At 39.2% G+C, this 14,782-nt stretch overlaps 1 protein-coding gene across 1 annotated transcript in view; it reads right to left on the bottom strand.

Moving 5' to 3' along the window:
- Positions 1 to 1,912: 1,912 nt before the first annotated feature.
- The window catches only part of LOC134799147 (papilin), a 167,248-nt gene continuing 154,378 nt past the window's right edge, over positions 1,913 to 14,782 (bottom strand). Inside the window, exons 58-63 of the mRNA XM_063771554.1 lie at positions 12,923 to 13,070; positions 7,465 to 7,920; positions 6,191 to 6,346; positions 5,681 to 5,791; positions 5,196 to 5,292; positions 1,913 to 4,091 (exon numbers count right to left, since the gene is read on the bottom strand). Of these exons, the coding sequence (XP_063627624.1) occupies positions 3,998 to 4,091; positions 5,196 to 5,292; positions 5,681 to 5,791; positions 6,191 to 6,346; positions 7,465 to 7,920; positions 12,923 to 13,070 (1,062 nt within the window). The 3' untranslated portion in view covers positions 1,913 to 3,997. The remainder of the gene's footprint in view (positions 4,092 to 5,195; positions 5,293 to 5,680; positions 5,792 to 6,190; positions 6,347 to 7,464; positions 7,921 to 12,922; positions 13,071 to 14,782) is intronic.

The raw sequence follows: 14,782 nt of genomic DNA on the forward strand, positions 1-14,782 counted from the left end.
GAAGGCGACCAATTTTTTATTTTTGTCAAAGTGACTTACACCCTAACTCAGTAGCTTTGGTCGCTTTCTGCATTGATAAGAAAATTGAGTTGGTCGTTTTCTGCATAACTACGGTCAATTATAACATTTATTGATTAACCAACCAAATACAAAACCACCTGGATCTGTCACTGAACGACCTGACTCTAACGTACATTATTTGATCATGTAATGTTTTCATCTACCCTCAACTGGCTTAAGAAGCCATTTGAGGGTAGATTTTGTTTACCTGCTCTTTTTTTAAATACCTAAAGATACAGACTATAGCATTAAGTGTGCCTCACTACCGGTTTTACCAGTTCCGAGCCCCTAGCATGCCTGCAAAAGGGGGATTGAATGTGTGAAATTTAGAAAGCTCAGATTTCGCCGTGTTATTATGGCAAATAAGCGGAGTAACCAGTCATAGGTACCCAAGAGGCAAAAACAGTTTAACCCTTTGAACACCACGCCTATCGTGCGCGGCGCATCATCGTGAACCTTATGGGAATGCACGAAGGTTGATATTGGGCTATAGCCGCGCACGTCAGTTGACGTCTTTGCCGGTCAAAGAGTGAAGTTTTTTTTGTGTTATAATGATAATTAGAGCTTGAAAAAATAATTTGCTGAGAGGGTCTAATAGATTTACCCGAGTTTGAAGTTAAGCTACACAACTGCACGGTAGATGGTGTCGTTCGGTTTAGTAAAAATGCTGAATCGCGCTATTAAGATTTTTCTTGGAATACCCTTAGTTTTTTATTTGACCCTTAATAATCACTCTCTCTGCGTAAATTTGACCATATTTCCAACTTTCGTGCCCAGCTCAAGTGGCTCCCTATACGTCTTCGACGTAATTCTCATATCTTAGCTCTTCTCTATAGCATTCTTTTCAACCCCGCTACTCCTTCATACCTTAAAGAACGTTTTAGTTATCTCTCCTCCGTCAGGCCTTCACGGAAATATCAACTTGTTCCCCCTCCTTCTTCTACGAAATTTTATAATGACTCCTTTACGTTTCGAGCTGTTCGTCTGTGGAACAGTCTGCCGTTAGACATTAGGTGTGCTAAAACTCTTCAAAGCTTTAAAAACCTTCTAAAGAATCATTACTTATCTCTTCCTTAATGTGCCGCTGTGTATATATATATATATATATATTGTTTGTATTTTTCTATGTATTTATATATGTATGTGATATATATTAAACTATTTGGTTGTACCTATTGGTACATATTTATTTTTATATAATTGTATATGATCGAATGTGTAATATAACACTTTAAACTCTCGCGTTTTGTACACATATTTAATTACACAAACGGGTCTACCGCGATATAATTTCATTGTTTTTACCTTTAACTCCGACGTTTCAGCTGAGTTGCACCAGCTGTGGTCACGGAAAGACTGACGTCCCAACAAATGTCAACGGAGATATTAATAAAACACCACTAAACTACCCGAAATTAGTTTATAAAAATGTTCGGGGTAGACAAAGAAATTGCAGCTACCCGTTAAAGTTTAATGTTTATTGTCCACGGCACGACACGCAACACTCACAGTACGTCGGAATTAAAGGTAAAAACAATGAAATTATATCGCGGTAGACCCGTTTGTGTAATTAAATACGAATGTGTAATCTTCTTATTCCTGTAATTTATTTCGTGCACTACCTGTTTTAAAAGTTTTCTATTCTTTATATCCTGCTACCCCAAGGTTGTCTGGAAGAGATCGCTTACAGCGATAAGACCGCCTGTTGCTACCTTTATTTACACTGTAAATCTGGTTTTGTATTTTTTTTTCTTTGTGGTGCAATAAAGTGTATTTACTTACTTACTTACTTGAAGAACTTGAATGTGTGATTAGATTAGACGGAGACTTAAAAGGATAAATATAAAACCAGTTTCATTAAAGAGCTTTAATTTCTTCTATTTACAATGATGTCACATATAAATTCACTTACCTAGTAACAAATTATTATGACGTCACGGTACCGCTTATCGCTATCTTATTTATTGCATACTCTTAGCCAAACTGCGTATTTAGAAATAAATAATTTATTTCCCTCACTGACTTGTAATGACCAACCGAGATTAATGGGAATTAAAATTTTAGAGATACTTACCTAAGTTAATTACATGACATCTAATCTCCTGGGAAGTTCTCTTCGAATGTTGTAGATGGCATCGCTTTAGTGAGATTCTAATAACTTATTATAGTGGCGTCATCTAGAATATTCGGAAGAAGGCAACTTTGCATGTAAATTAGTAAGCTTTATAAATTTGTCGCTCCGTTTGTACAGTCGATGTCAAAGATATGTTTACATTTTTCGCCTCATTACAAAGGAGTAAGGTGCAAAAGTGTAAACATAATTATATTTGAGGTCGACTGTACCTATAATCCATTTATAAAAATACTACTTTGCCCACTTTTAATTCAAACATCATTCAATCAGGGTAGGTCATTAAAGTTTGTAAACTATATTATTATCCTGAATCCATCACAGATGGAGCTTATTGTGACATGTTAATGTTATCTATTTATTTACACATAATAGGTAAAATAGTAATTTCCTATCTACATTAAATCTATTGGTACCTACGAGTATGTTCTCTATAAAATCAAATTAAAAAATAAAAATAATTTCTTGATTGCAATTTTATCAATAAATAACTATGTAAATAAAGTCAAAGTGAAATGCGCGAGCAAAACAAATGTTATGGCACTTGGTGACGATAAAAATACAGATACATTTAAAACTATAAACAATAACTACTTATTATTATTTAGTACCTACACTGACCGAGTAATTAAATATTTAAAAAAATATTAGTACATGTAATTTTATAGCACTAGGAGGATCCCTTTCGTGATTAGTTATTGCTTTATTTATTATACATGGAATGCTTCTATAAAATTGAGTGACACAATTTTTTAATATAGGTACAGTAGATGATAGGTACAGTCAGCAGCAGAAGTCGCTATACACTCCAGGTGCTCAAAGAGAGGTAAACGTTTAAACTGTCAAAAAGTTGTTGACTGTCATGGTAGTATTCGTAGCTGCTACAATATTTTTTAAAAAGTTAAACAGATCAAATGTTGATGCTTAGTTACCATTGAAATAACAACTGCTTAGCAATTGGTGGCACCCTGGCTGCTGACGTACGTGATTGGCAGTGCGTGTAGGTATTAATGACAGCAGCTTGAATTTGAGTGCTTAGTTACCACTGACTTTCTAACCGTTATTATCATTGTGATTAAATAAGGGTGTATGTGTTAAAGAAAAACTCAGAAGTTAAGATATATGTGACGAACTGAAAGCCTACGTGAAAATGACAACTTAGATGTCCTTATTTTTGTGACGATTGAAGCGTATATGTTTTCTTGGACACCTTGCCCGCTCAGGTATATCTGCTGCTGACTGTACTATAGGTGTACTTAATCGGTTAATGTATTAATTTTATAGGTAACTATTTAGTTGCGAACGAGCGATTTTCAAACATTTATGCTAGGTAGTTATTTATTAACCACGAAAGGTAAGTTTGGTATGAATTGAATTAAACCTATTCCTTTCTTCGCTATTTTACATTTCATCACATTTAAGTATACAAGTGCAAGAAAGTTTATTTTTACAAGAACTACATTGCCATGGTATCATCGATTTACTTCTGTCTATATTTTTTTTTCGACTTTAAGATTACAAGGCACATTTCGGTAAGGACTAGCGTGCTATACTACCAGAAACTAATAACCACACGGCCACGTTTATCGATTTGGACAAAACATCATCCTCTCACATTTTTTGTTAGCAAAATTTTGGTGCATTCGGCCAAACGGTTAACCCGTTACCTAAATAAAATTTTAAAATTAAGGAAGTCTATTTTGAGAGTGACGGTTTGTCTATGGATCAACGCGACTATTCTAAGCCCGCTACACACAGTGGAAGTATGGTAAGCATCCACGGGCGTTTATAGGTCACATAACGGGTTTACTTCTTCTTGTAGGTAAATGCTGAGTCTCCCTGGAACTCCAGGGTCTGAGGGTCCAGCGCACCTGCCTCCACACACGACTTGCAGCAGAATCTATGACAAAACAAATACCAATTAATTTTTTCTTTGGCCGACGCCATTTTTAACCGACTTCCAAATCTCAAAAGGAGGAGGTTATCAATTCGATTGTGTTCTTTTTTTTTTTAATGTTTGTTACTCCATATCTCCGTCATTACTGGACCGATTTTGAAAATTCTTTTTTTGATTGTATGTATATGCATACAGATTGGTCCCGTTTTTGTCAAAACCTAGTTCTGATGATGGGATCCATGAGGAATCGAGGGAACTTCTCAAATCTTAAAGGCATACATATAGTGATGTTTCTGTTTTTATCAACAAATCAAGCATATACATTCAAAAAAGTGACATTTGATGAAGTGGAACTGCTGATGATGATCAGAATGGAACTCTTCAACGACGCATAGTTCACGTTTGGCGATTTGTCCGCTTCGTTATGTTTGTTAAGCAAGTTAAGTTTTTAAGCTACATTTTTGTCAAGCTCGAGTTCTGATGATGGGATCCACGAGGAATCGAGGGAACTCCTCAAATCTTACAGGCATGCGAATAGAGATTTTAATATTTTCATCAGAAAATCAAGCATTTTTATTAAAAACTGTCGCATTTGATGAAGTGGAAATGCTGATGATGATCAGAATAGAACTCTTCAACGACGCATAGTTTGGCGATTTCGATTTTGTGGTTTAGGTTAGGATAGAACTGCGACCCTTAGAGAAATGAAATGCTACTAGAAAAGTGGGTACCTAAGGTTAGGTTAGGTTAGAACTGCGACCCTTACAGAAACGAAATATGCTACCAGAAAAAGGTGACGAAGTGGATTACTGTATCTGGTGATCAGATACCAGCCAATAAGGTATATGGCATTTCAAACTATTTTGAGAAGTCGGTTTTTTTCTATTAAAGATTATTAAGCTTCATGACGTATACAATATTGACTTGATAATTTTTATACCATGGTGCAAAATCAAATGTATAAAAATCATTTGTAAAAAAATTACGAACCAAATATGCTGTATACCATGGTACCTTATGGTGGACTCGTACAAAAAAAAACTAGTTAAAATCAAGATTAATTTCCCCTGCCCTCTGTGTTAGACTGTTAACTGAGTATATACTTACTTCGAGTAGTATTCGTGGCGGCATAGCTTGCTTCTCACAATTAGCTTGCAGTCGGCAAAGTACTGGTTATCCTTGCACAGCTCGGGGATGTACAGTTCTGCAAGATAAATAAATAAAATATTAGCTGCAATCTCAGCTATCACTGGTCTTAAACGCCTTGGTCCTAACCGAATAAAGTTGGCCTGATTTAGTATTAGGGAGGCTTGGATTGTAGTTATTAATACCAAGATATATCGGTCCACAGCGTCTACCAATAAGCTAAATCCAGAATTGTTAAGGCCCTTGATTGACAACTATCCATATGCAGGATTCAATACGCCATTTAGGTACATTTACCATCAGCCGTTAAAGTGCATGGCGACTTTATCAATTAATTCATTCATCATTTCTCAATGTATTTTCGCAGCTCACTGTACAGCAACACTCTTAACTGACTATCGGTGAACTTTATTACTTTGCAATAAGGGTTACGAATGGTTACTCACTCTGCACGCTGATCTGCACCACGGAGTGGTGGCTGCTGTGTCCGTTGTCGGCGTGGCATCCGTACACACCGGCGTCCTCTTCAACCAATCGGCTTACGCTAAGACGGGCCGCTGTAACATGAAAATGTAAAACGTTTTATTTAATGTACCTACTTTAATCAAATAAATCTAAACATGATCTAAACATTTATTTTCAGGCTACTAAGGCCCATAGATACATACCTTACAAACTAACATATATATACAATAATAAAAATCATAAATACTAAAAAATCATCATGTCTGTTGCTCATGAATACCTTTACGGACATATGTATGCCTAAAGCGCGACATACACATGACGCGTAATAAAGGGAAATAAGTCATATTGTTTTTAAAAAATACATCCTACACTGAACTTTAGTGAAACATCGGCATTGAGTGAATAGGTGCCGCAGAATTTCTAATTACATAGGTAAAGGAGAATTTGCTTGGGCACCATTTTCTTTCTATCCTTGAAAATATACTCACGTGTGATGTAGATCCTGTCGCTCTCGGCGAGCTGCACGTTGTCCTTGGTCCAGTAGACGCGGGGCTCGGGGTGGCCGTCCACCTCGCAGGACAGCTCAAGCCGCCCTCCCGTAGCTAGCGCCGTCTGCGGCGCGCGGAGCGATGTTCGCACCGGCACTGCGCAACGCCATTTATTATAACACTTGGACGGTTAGTGAATGTTGTGTACAATCAGCATTAAATAGATAGTGACGGAGTAAGTAGCCAAATATATCGTAACACACCTTTGTTACTATAGAAATAAGGATGTGTTCCGATATATTTAGCCGTCACTGTCTATATTCAATACAGACTGTCCTTACGATAGCCGTCACTGTCTATTCGATACAGACTGTCGATACGATATAGGTATAAGTCTATATCCGAACCCATATTTCGGTACAATATCATAGTCAGATTATAATATGTAAATAACATATAAGTAAATAAATAATAAATCTTATATATTATAGAACATTTTTTACATTAATTGACTACTTGATTACTTTACTTGATTGATTGATATGTATTACAGTAGTCTAGTTTACATGGAACTCTATTAGCACCGGCTTGCCTAATCTATGCATAGATCTTTAACAAAAAGCAGGCCAAATTGTAGTAAGCTTGCTTAACAGACAGGTTAAGAGGTGGGTCAACGATTATCATACTCTTCAAGAAGCATAAAGGCTCTTTTCTTTGGTGTATCTGCAACATACATAATTATTATAATAAAGTATATACGTACATATATGTAATACAACACGTAGTTACAAATTGTGCATCATCCGAGCTGTATTTTTTTCTTACCTAGATACATTTTACAAACGTATCACATATAGAGTGTCAAAACTCTTTTAGAAGATGTCGCCATACACAGTAACAAGAGGAAAGACGTATTGGGGTGTGTTTATGATGTTTGTGTAACATTAATAAGTAGAGAAGGATGTGCGAGAACAGATCATGCAGCGTGCAACACTACTAGAAATCAAACTACGAGTTATCAAAGCAATGCACTTTATGTAGCACAGTTTTTAATACGATTAGGGCTTTTTCTAATGAATTTTTATTTACAAAAAATCCTCTGTGACACAACAGGAAGAACATATTATTCTGTCTCGCTAAACTCATGGAAAAATCTGAGTGGATACGAATATTTACTCAGAACCTTTCTCCTTTCAATTTTGCCCATTTTACTTTATTATTCACTTTATGAAATATTGTTTAAAAACTGCGCCACACGTATTCCCTATTCTTACCGGTGTACTGCGGAGGTACGGGCGGGATCTCAATGATCGGGGATCTCTCTCCTTGCGGAGGGGCGGGGGGCTCGGTGCGCGGGGCCGGCGGCGGCGGCGGGGGCGGGCGTGCGCCGCCGCGCTGCACCAGGTACGGGCTGTCCGGCCAGCTCGCGTCCGCGCGGTCCGCGCGCACCGTCACCGTCCACGACACCGCCTTCCCGAGCCCGTTGAACACCTGGCACGTGTACTCTCCCAGCGTGTCGATACCGAGCGACTTGATCAGCAGCTCGTTCCCTCTAGCTTCGTACTTCGCGCTGTCGTATGGAACCATAGTGGCCGTCGGGCGGTGGTACCACGCTATGGACGGCGTCGGGTATCCGTACGCGAGGCAGCGGATACGGAGCCTATGTCCGATATCCCCGATCACATCCGATTCGGACTCGCCAACGATCCCGGCGGGCGCTTCCACGGGACCTATCCACCACCATTTGTTAGCTTCTACTCTACTTGAACTTGAGAATGCTTGAAGTATGCCGACCTGTTAATCTTACTATAGAATGCGAGCGTTCATGGCTTGCATCGTTCCAACATTCAAAAGTTCAACGGTTAGTGTGATTATTAAACTAAACTACAGAAAATGTAAGACAAAACACACTGTTATGATAATGTTGGTTTGGACATTCCCAGAAATTTTATGTACTTTAAAAACATTCGTATTTGTTTGAGGAAAAATATATATTCAAAGAAGAGGTTATCTGTCGTTGATAAATGATGTGAATTAAAAAACACAACACAAATTGCAAGAACATACCTCTATTAGGTCAATGACGAAATGAACCCTTGTGATTAAATGGAATTTGAATGATTTTATAAACAAGCTGGGAACGTCCAAAACCAGTGGAAGGATCGATAAAGAATGTCTTCAAACGTGAACCTTGGTAGGGGTGCGCCAAGGCGCTCACCACGAACAACAGGAAACAACCACGCGCGACCATCTTTGCGAGACGTGTGAGTACAAGCCAGGCCTGGCCAGTCGACTGTATTGAGACTGCGTCTATACTGGACGATAGGGGAACTCGGAAGTCGCATATATCGCTAATCGCGTTTAGATAAACGACTGTTGACTGCGAAAGGTTACTCGGCTGCCGGTCAACTACGCGAATGATAAACTTTTTAAGTACCTACGTTGGTACACCTACCTTCCTATATTTTTTTATTCGCAAATAGCTCTCGAAAATAACAACCGCATTTCTCCGAACCGATTACAAATACTTAAAATTCCACAAGGAGCTAGTATTTCTACACGTGGAAAACAATATCCCTAGTAGCATTTTCGTTGGGGCCCACGATGCCAACGGTAGGGAAAACGTTGGGATGAGGTTCGTTCCGTAGCCAACATTAATTTTGTATTGGCCCAACATCGCATTTACCAACATTCGCTGTGGCACAGATGCCCAACAATGGGCCTTTGTGTATTTTGGTACCGTTGGCTAAACAACGATAATATTCGTTGGCCCAATGATGACATATATCGCATTTACCAACATTGGCAGTGGCAGTGATGCCCAACAATGGGCCTTTGTGTATTTTGCTACCGTTCGTTAAACAACGATAACATTCATTGGCCCAATGGTGACGAATACCGCATTTACCAACATTGGCTGTGGCACGGATGCCCAACAATGGGCCTTTGTGTATTATGGTAACGTTGGCTAGTCAAGGAAATCATCCGATGGCCCAATGATGACAAATATCGCATTTACCAACATTGGCTGTGGCACTGATACCCAACAATGGGCCTTTGTTTATTTTGGTAACGTTGGCTAATCGACGATATCATCCGATGGCCCAATGACGACAAATATCGCATTTACCAACATTGGCTGTAGCATTGTGGCCTAACAATGGGCCTTTGTGTATTTTGCTACCGTTCGCTAAACAACGACAACATTCATTGGCCCAATGGTGACGAATACCGCATTTACCAACATTGGCTGTGGCACTGATGCCCAACAATGGGCCTTTGTTTATTTTGGTAACGTTGGCTAATCAACGATATCATCCGATGGCCCAATGACGACAAATATCACATTTACCAACATTGGCTGTAGCATTGATGCCCAACAACGGGCCTTTGTTTATTTTGGTAACGTTGGCTAATCAACGATATCATCCGATGGCCCAATGACGACAAATATCGCATTTACCAACATTGACTGTAGCATTGATGCCCAACAATGGGCCTTTGTGTATTTTGGTAACGTTGGCTAATCAACGATATCATCCGATGGCCCAATGATGACAAATATCGCATTTACCAACACAGACTGTGGCACTGATGCCCAACAATGGGCCTTTGTTTATTTTGGTAACGTTGGCTAATCAACGATATCATACGATGGCCCAATGACGACAAATATCGCATTTACCAACATTGGCTGTAGCATTGAGGCCTAACAATGGGCCTTTGTGTATTTTGCTACCGTTCGCTAAACAACGATAACATTCGTTGGCCCAATGATGACGAATACCGCATTTACCAACATTGGCTGTGGCACGGATGCCCAACAATGGGCCTTTGTGTATTTTGGTAACGTTGGCTAGTCAAAGATATCATCCGATGGCCCAATGATGACAAATATCGTATTTACCAACATTGGCTGTGGCACTGACGCCTAACAATGGGCCTTTGTGTATTTTGGTACCAGTGGCTAAACAACGATAACATTCGTTGGCCCAGTGAGCACAAATATCGCATTTACCAACATTGGCTGTGGTACTGATGCCCAACAATACCAGTTGAGTTTGCTTGTGGCGTCACTAGATGGCGTTACTGTCTCCAAACATCGAAGTTATAGTTATTTTCTCCATTATTCCGGATATAATCATAATATTTTTTTAAAGTAACTTATAAATCTAATAGCTATAACTATAAAATTTATACATAAATTTAAAAAATTGTATATTACCAACATTTTCTCAATTTAAATCTCATCATCATCATCATCATCATTTCAGCCTATATACGTCCCACTGCTGGGCACAGGCCTCCTCTCATGCGCGAGAGGGCTTGGGCTATAGTCCCCACGCTAGCCCAATGCGGATTGGGGACTTCACATACACCTTTGAATTTCTTCGCAGATGTATGCAGGTTTCCTCACGATGTTTTCCTTCACCGAAAAGCTAGTGGTAAACATCAAATGATATTTCGTACATAAGTTCCGAAAAACTCATTGGTACGAGCCAGGATTTGAACCCGCGACCTCCGGATTGAAAGTCGGACGTCATATCCACTCGGCCACCACCGCTCCAAAAAACATTTAAATCTCAAAAAACATAAATCTCGCTTACGAAGTTTCGAAGTGCGGTTAGTATATATACAAATTAGAGTGTATAGTAAGTGTACTTGCTTCGGCAGTGCATATACTAAAATTGGAACGATACAGAGAAGATTAACAACAACTGCTGCCGAGCCTAGGGCCTTCATGTGGATACAACCAATGCCTACCGTAGTGTAATTGTAATATTTATCAGCAAAGGCCCAACGTCGTATTCCACAACCACTTACTTAACGTAGGGTAACTGTAGGATTCGTAAACAAAAGCCCATTACATAATTAGACTGTAGGCACACTATAAATTACGCAACTATTTACCTACGGTAGTATTGTAAGAATCCTACACAAGGCCCAACGTTAAAGTTACAATGTTGGCCCTTTGTGGGACAAGCTGTGTTGGGCCTTCAACCTGGTGCACGACTACCTACCGACCTACCTGACTTGCCGGTGGGTAATTGTTGAATTTGCAAACAGAAGCACAACGAAAAAATTGCCCTTTTTTATTTTTTTGAAGTTGGCCCTACAGCAAGCCATACGGCCAAATGTAACAATTAACCAACCATCAAACAAATGTGTATAGGCCCAACCACGGCCCAACCAAAACCACCACCGTTGAATAATTGTATGATTTATTTAAATAGGCCCAACGAAAAAATTACTCTAATGGCCCTCTGTTGGGAATCTTCGGGAGGGCCTTTGTCGAGGGCCCTCCAGCAAATCGTACGGCCAAATGTAACAATTAACCAACCATCAAACAAATATGTATAGGCCCAACCACGGCCCAACCAAAACCACCACCGTTGAATAATTGTATGATTTATTTAAATAGGCCCAACGAAAAAATTACTCTTATGGCCCTCTGTTGGGAATCTTCGGGAGGGCCTTTGTCGAGGGCCCTCCAGCAAATCGTACGGCCAAATATAACGGTTGCCCAACTAATACGTAAACAAAGGCCCAACAAAATCCCTACAAGAAAATGCTATTAGGGTTATATCGTTAGACGCATTTAGCGAATGGCTGGAACTATCGACAGTGTTAAAGGTCACCGGCTAATTTGTTTACTAGTTCACAACGATCTCTTTATCCGAGCATCTGGGCTGATAACCCAGTCATTAGCACAACGCCCGCACACGTCAATGAAGGATGTTTAGAACTTTAGACTGGTCTTAAGTACCTACTTTTAACTTTAATCCGCACGTCAAGACTGGCTGAATAATAAGGCAGCAAAATTTTAAAATTTGTCATTTTGCCAACAATCGATAAATTGATCATTCGTTTTAAATAATGAAGGTGCCATTGTCTTTCTCATGAGAACAGCGGCGGTGCTGTCATGAGACTTATCTTTTGAATGAAGAACGTGTGCCAATATACGTACCGACCTAAAAGTCTTAAATTAATATTATGTCTATAACAACAGATATTGTGGTCGCAGATAATACACCTACTCGTACTATAATTAGTATTTTAGTGATCGCGAACCCCGTTTCGGCAGGTGACAAAAAAAAGAACTAAATAGTTAATCAACTTTTGTCACGTTACTAATGAGTTGTGTATTTACTCTCCGTTGTGATACTTGTTATACTTATGTAGTTTTTCTGAATCAACATGCAGACATTCTTTATCAATCAGCCGTCAAGCAAGAAAAAGATAAATTATTAGAATCTAATAAAAACTGTAATTGAAGTTCTAACTACTAGAGAAAAAGGGCATGCCATTCCAATAGAGAAATTAGGTGATTCTAATACTTAGTTCCTTGAATATTAAATAAGAATTAAAAAGTTAAATCGTTAGGAAATCGTCAAGTCATCAAGCTGAATGCTAGAGGTAGTTAGGTAAAGTCTTGTAAGAGTTGTAAGTCTTGAAATCAATGGGATTTACTCAACCTTTCACTACATACTACTTACTTAGCAATGGTCTATTAACTTATTAATTAAGATCGCCACCTTGTCCTCCTTTTCCAACATAGTATTGAAGTATTTGGAGAGTTAAACCAGTCAATCTTTTATTGAGAAACTGTTTCTCGTCATCGTACCTTTTTGTTTTGGGACATGAATTTTATTAGAGCTATCTCTATTAGAGTACCTCCAGATCCACTAGACCACGAGGGAGACCCAGGGGCCAGTACTATCCCTAACTTACCGTCAACACGTAGTTCAATCTCCTGCTGCGAGGATCCTAGTTCGTTCTCGGCCACACATATGTATACGCCTGAGTCGTCGCGGTATAGCGACACGATTTGAAGCGCGCCGTCGGATGTTAGTCGGTAGCGGCCTTGAGTGCCATCGATCTATGGGAAAGCGATCATGTTTTAAAGAGTGTACAGATTTCTAAAAGTCGGTAACAATTTTGAAATTGCAGGAGTTCCCGCTTACCATTCGGTCGTAGGCTTTTTTGCCACCGACGTTTTAAAAGAAAGTGTTGAAACCAATAAATTGCTTCACTCGCGTAAACTAAGTCCTTAGCAACAATTGTGTGAACAGTAAGTAAGTAGATTGTGCGTTTTCAGAAACAATATTTTCATATCTCATGCTCTGAAAGTGGGTCGTTGTTGTTCTAAAAGGTGCGCAGAAAGTGGTACGTTTATGCTCTAGCGCAGAAAAGTGGTGTACTCTACTCCTCTGCGTCCCCGTCCCACGAACAACTGGGTGGAAACAAAATGGAAAAATAGTGTCTTTATTTCCTCGCCTGGAACAACTGGTAATTGTTTAATTTTTCTAATCCCACGTTGATCCTTTTTTTATAAAAAATGATGTAAGTAAATTGTTAAAAACAAATTATTCTTAATTTCTTTCGTTGAATTCTATTTACTCGATTTCATAAGGCGGGAACCAAAAGGAATACACCAAAAATATTTTTTTAAACCTTAAGCCCCCTCCAGACTATGCGCGTGAATCGCGGGCCAAGCCGCGAACGTGAATGTGGACTCGATTTCGCTGTCTGCGAAAATCGACGCCACACTCGCGTTCGCGGCTTCGCGCCGCGATTTGCGCACGAGTGTGGAGGGGGCTTTGCACTTGCGTAAATGAGCAAAGGCAGAATCTTATACAGCCACAGTTAAACGTTTGTACGATATTAAATTGGTTTTTAAGGTTATTTAGCACTATATATTCATGAAAATAAAATAAAATACAAGATAAAATATTCTTATAAGTATTATTAATTAAATTGTTATTCAATATTTAAAATACTTTTATTATGTTATTACGTGGTGCGGCGCACCAAGGTCGCGGTGCAGCCGGGTAGTCTGTTGCGGCATTAGAACGACAAAGTATAAAATTAAAAAGTAAGGGGCAATCCCGCTGATTTTCATACAATAATGAACAATACACTTTAAAAATACTGCAGTTTGTTAAAAAAATGTGTGTTTTCGTAAATATTGCAATCTAAATGATTTTCGCTAGGGGTTATTAATCTTCACACATGTAAAGTCTCCGATTGCAAGTAAGTCCTATGGAAAAAAATCATGGCCGTAGGTCTATTGGGTACTTCAATTACTGATTTTGCGAAATTGCCTTGTCTTGTTTGGTTTCCTCGCATTCGATATGAAAAGTAGAGTGTTTAACTCGGGTGAAAGGCACCATTTCCGTCTCGGACTATTGGGTAAACTACCTCGACAGAAATGGGTGCCTTTCAACCCTTGGTTAACAATCTACTATTTCCTTGTAGGTATTCCAATACATTACGTTTCAACTTGAATAAAACTTGTACATACTGTTCCGACGAAAAGATTAAAATGTTAAATAATTGGTGTTAATGACTCGTTGTTCATTATTTACACGCAATACGCTGCTCTCGGCACCTTATCTATAATAAACACGTTTTTTAGTGTGATCGACCGGGGAATTCTCATTTTGGTACTGCGTACACTTTACGTACGTGTTGTGTCTGTGTCTGTCTGGTCGTCCGTCCAGGTCGGCTGTCTTTCGTGAACGTATCTAGAACGTGGTCTGCCCTAGCCTGACACGGCCCGACTCGACCAAGCCACGGCGGTAGGAAGCC

The sequence above is a fragment of the Cydia splendana genome, chromosome 18 (genome assembly GCF_910591565.1).
Source record: "Cydia splendana chromosome 18, ilCydSple1.2, whole genome shotgun sequence".
In the NCBI taxonomy this organism is placed as follows: Eukaryota; Metazoa; Arthropoda; class Insecta; order Lepidoptera; family Tortricidae; genus Cydia; species Cydia splendana.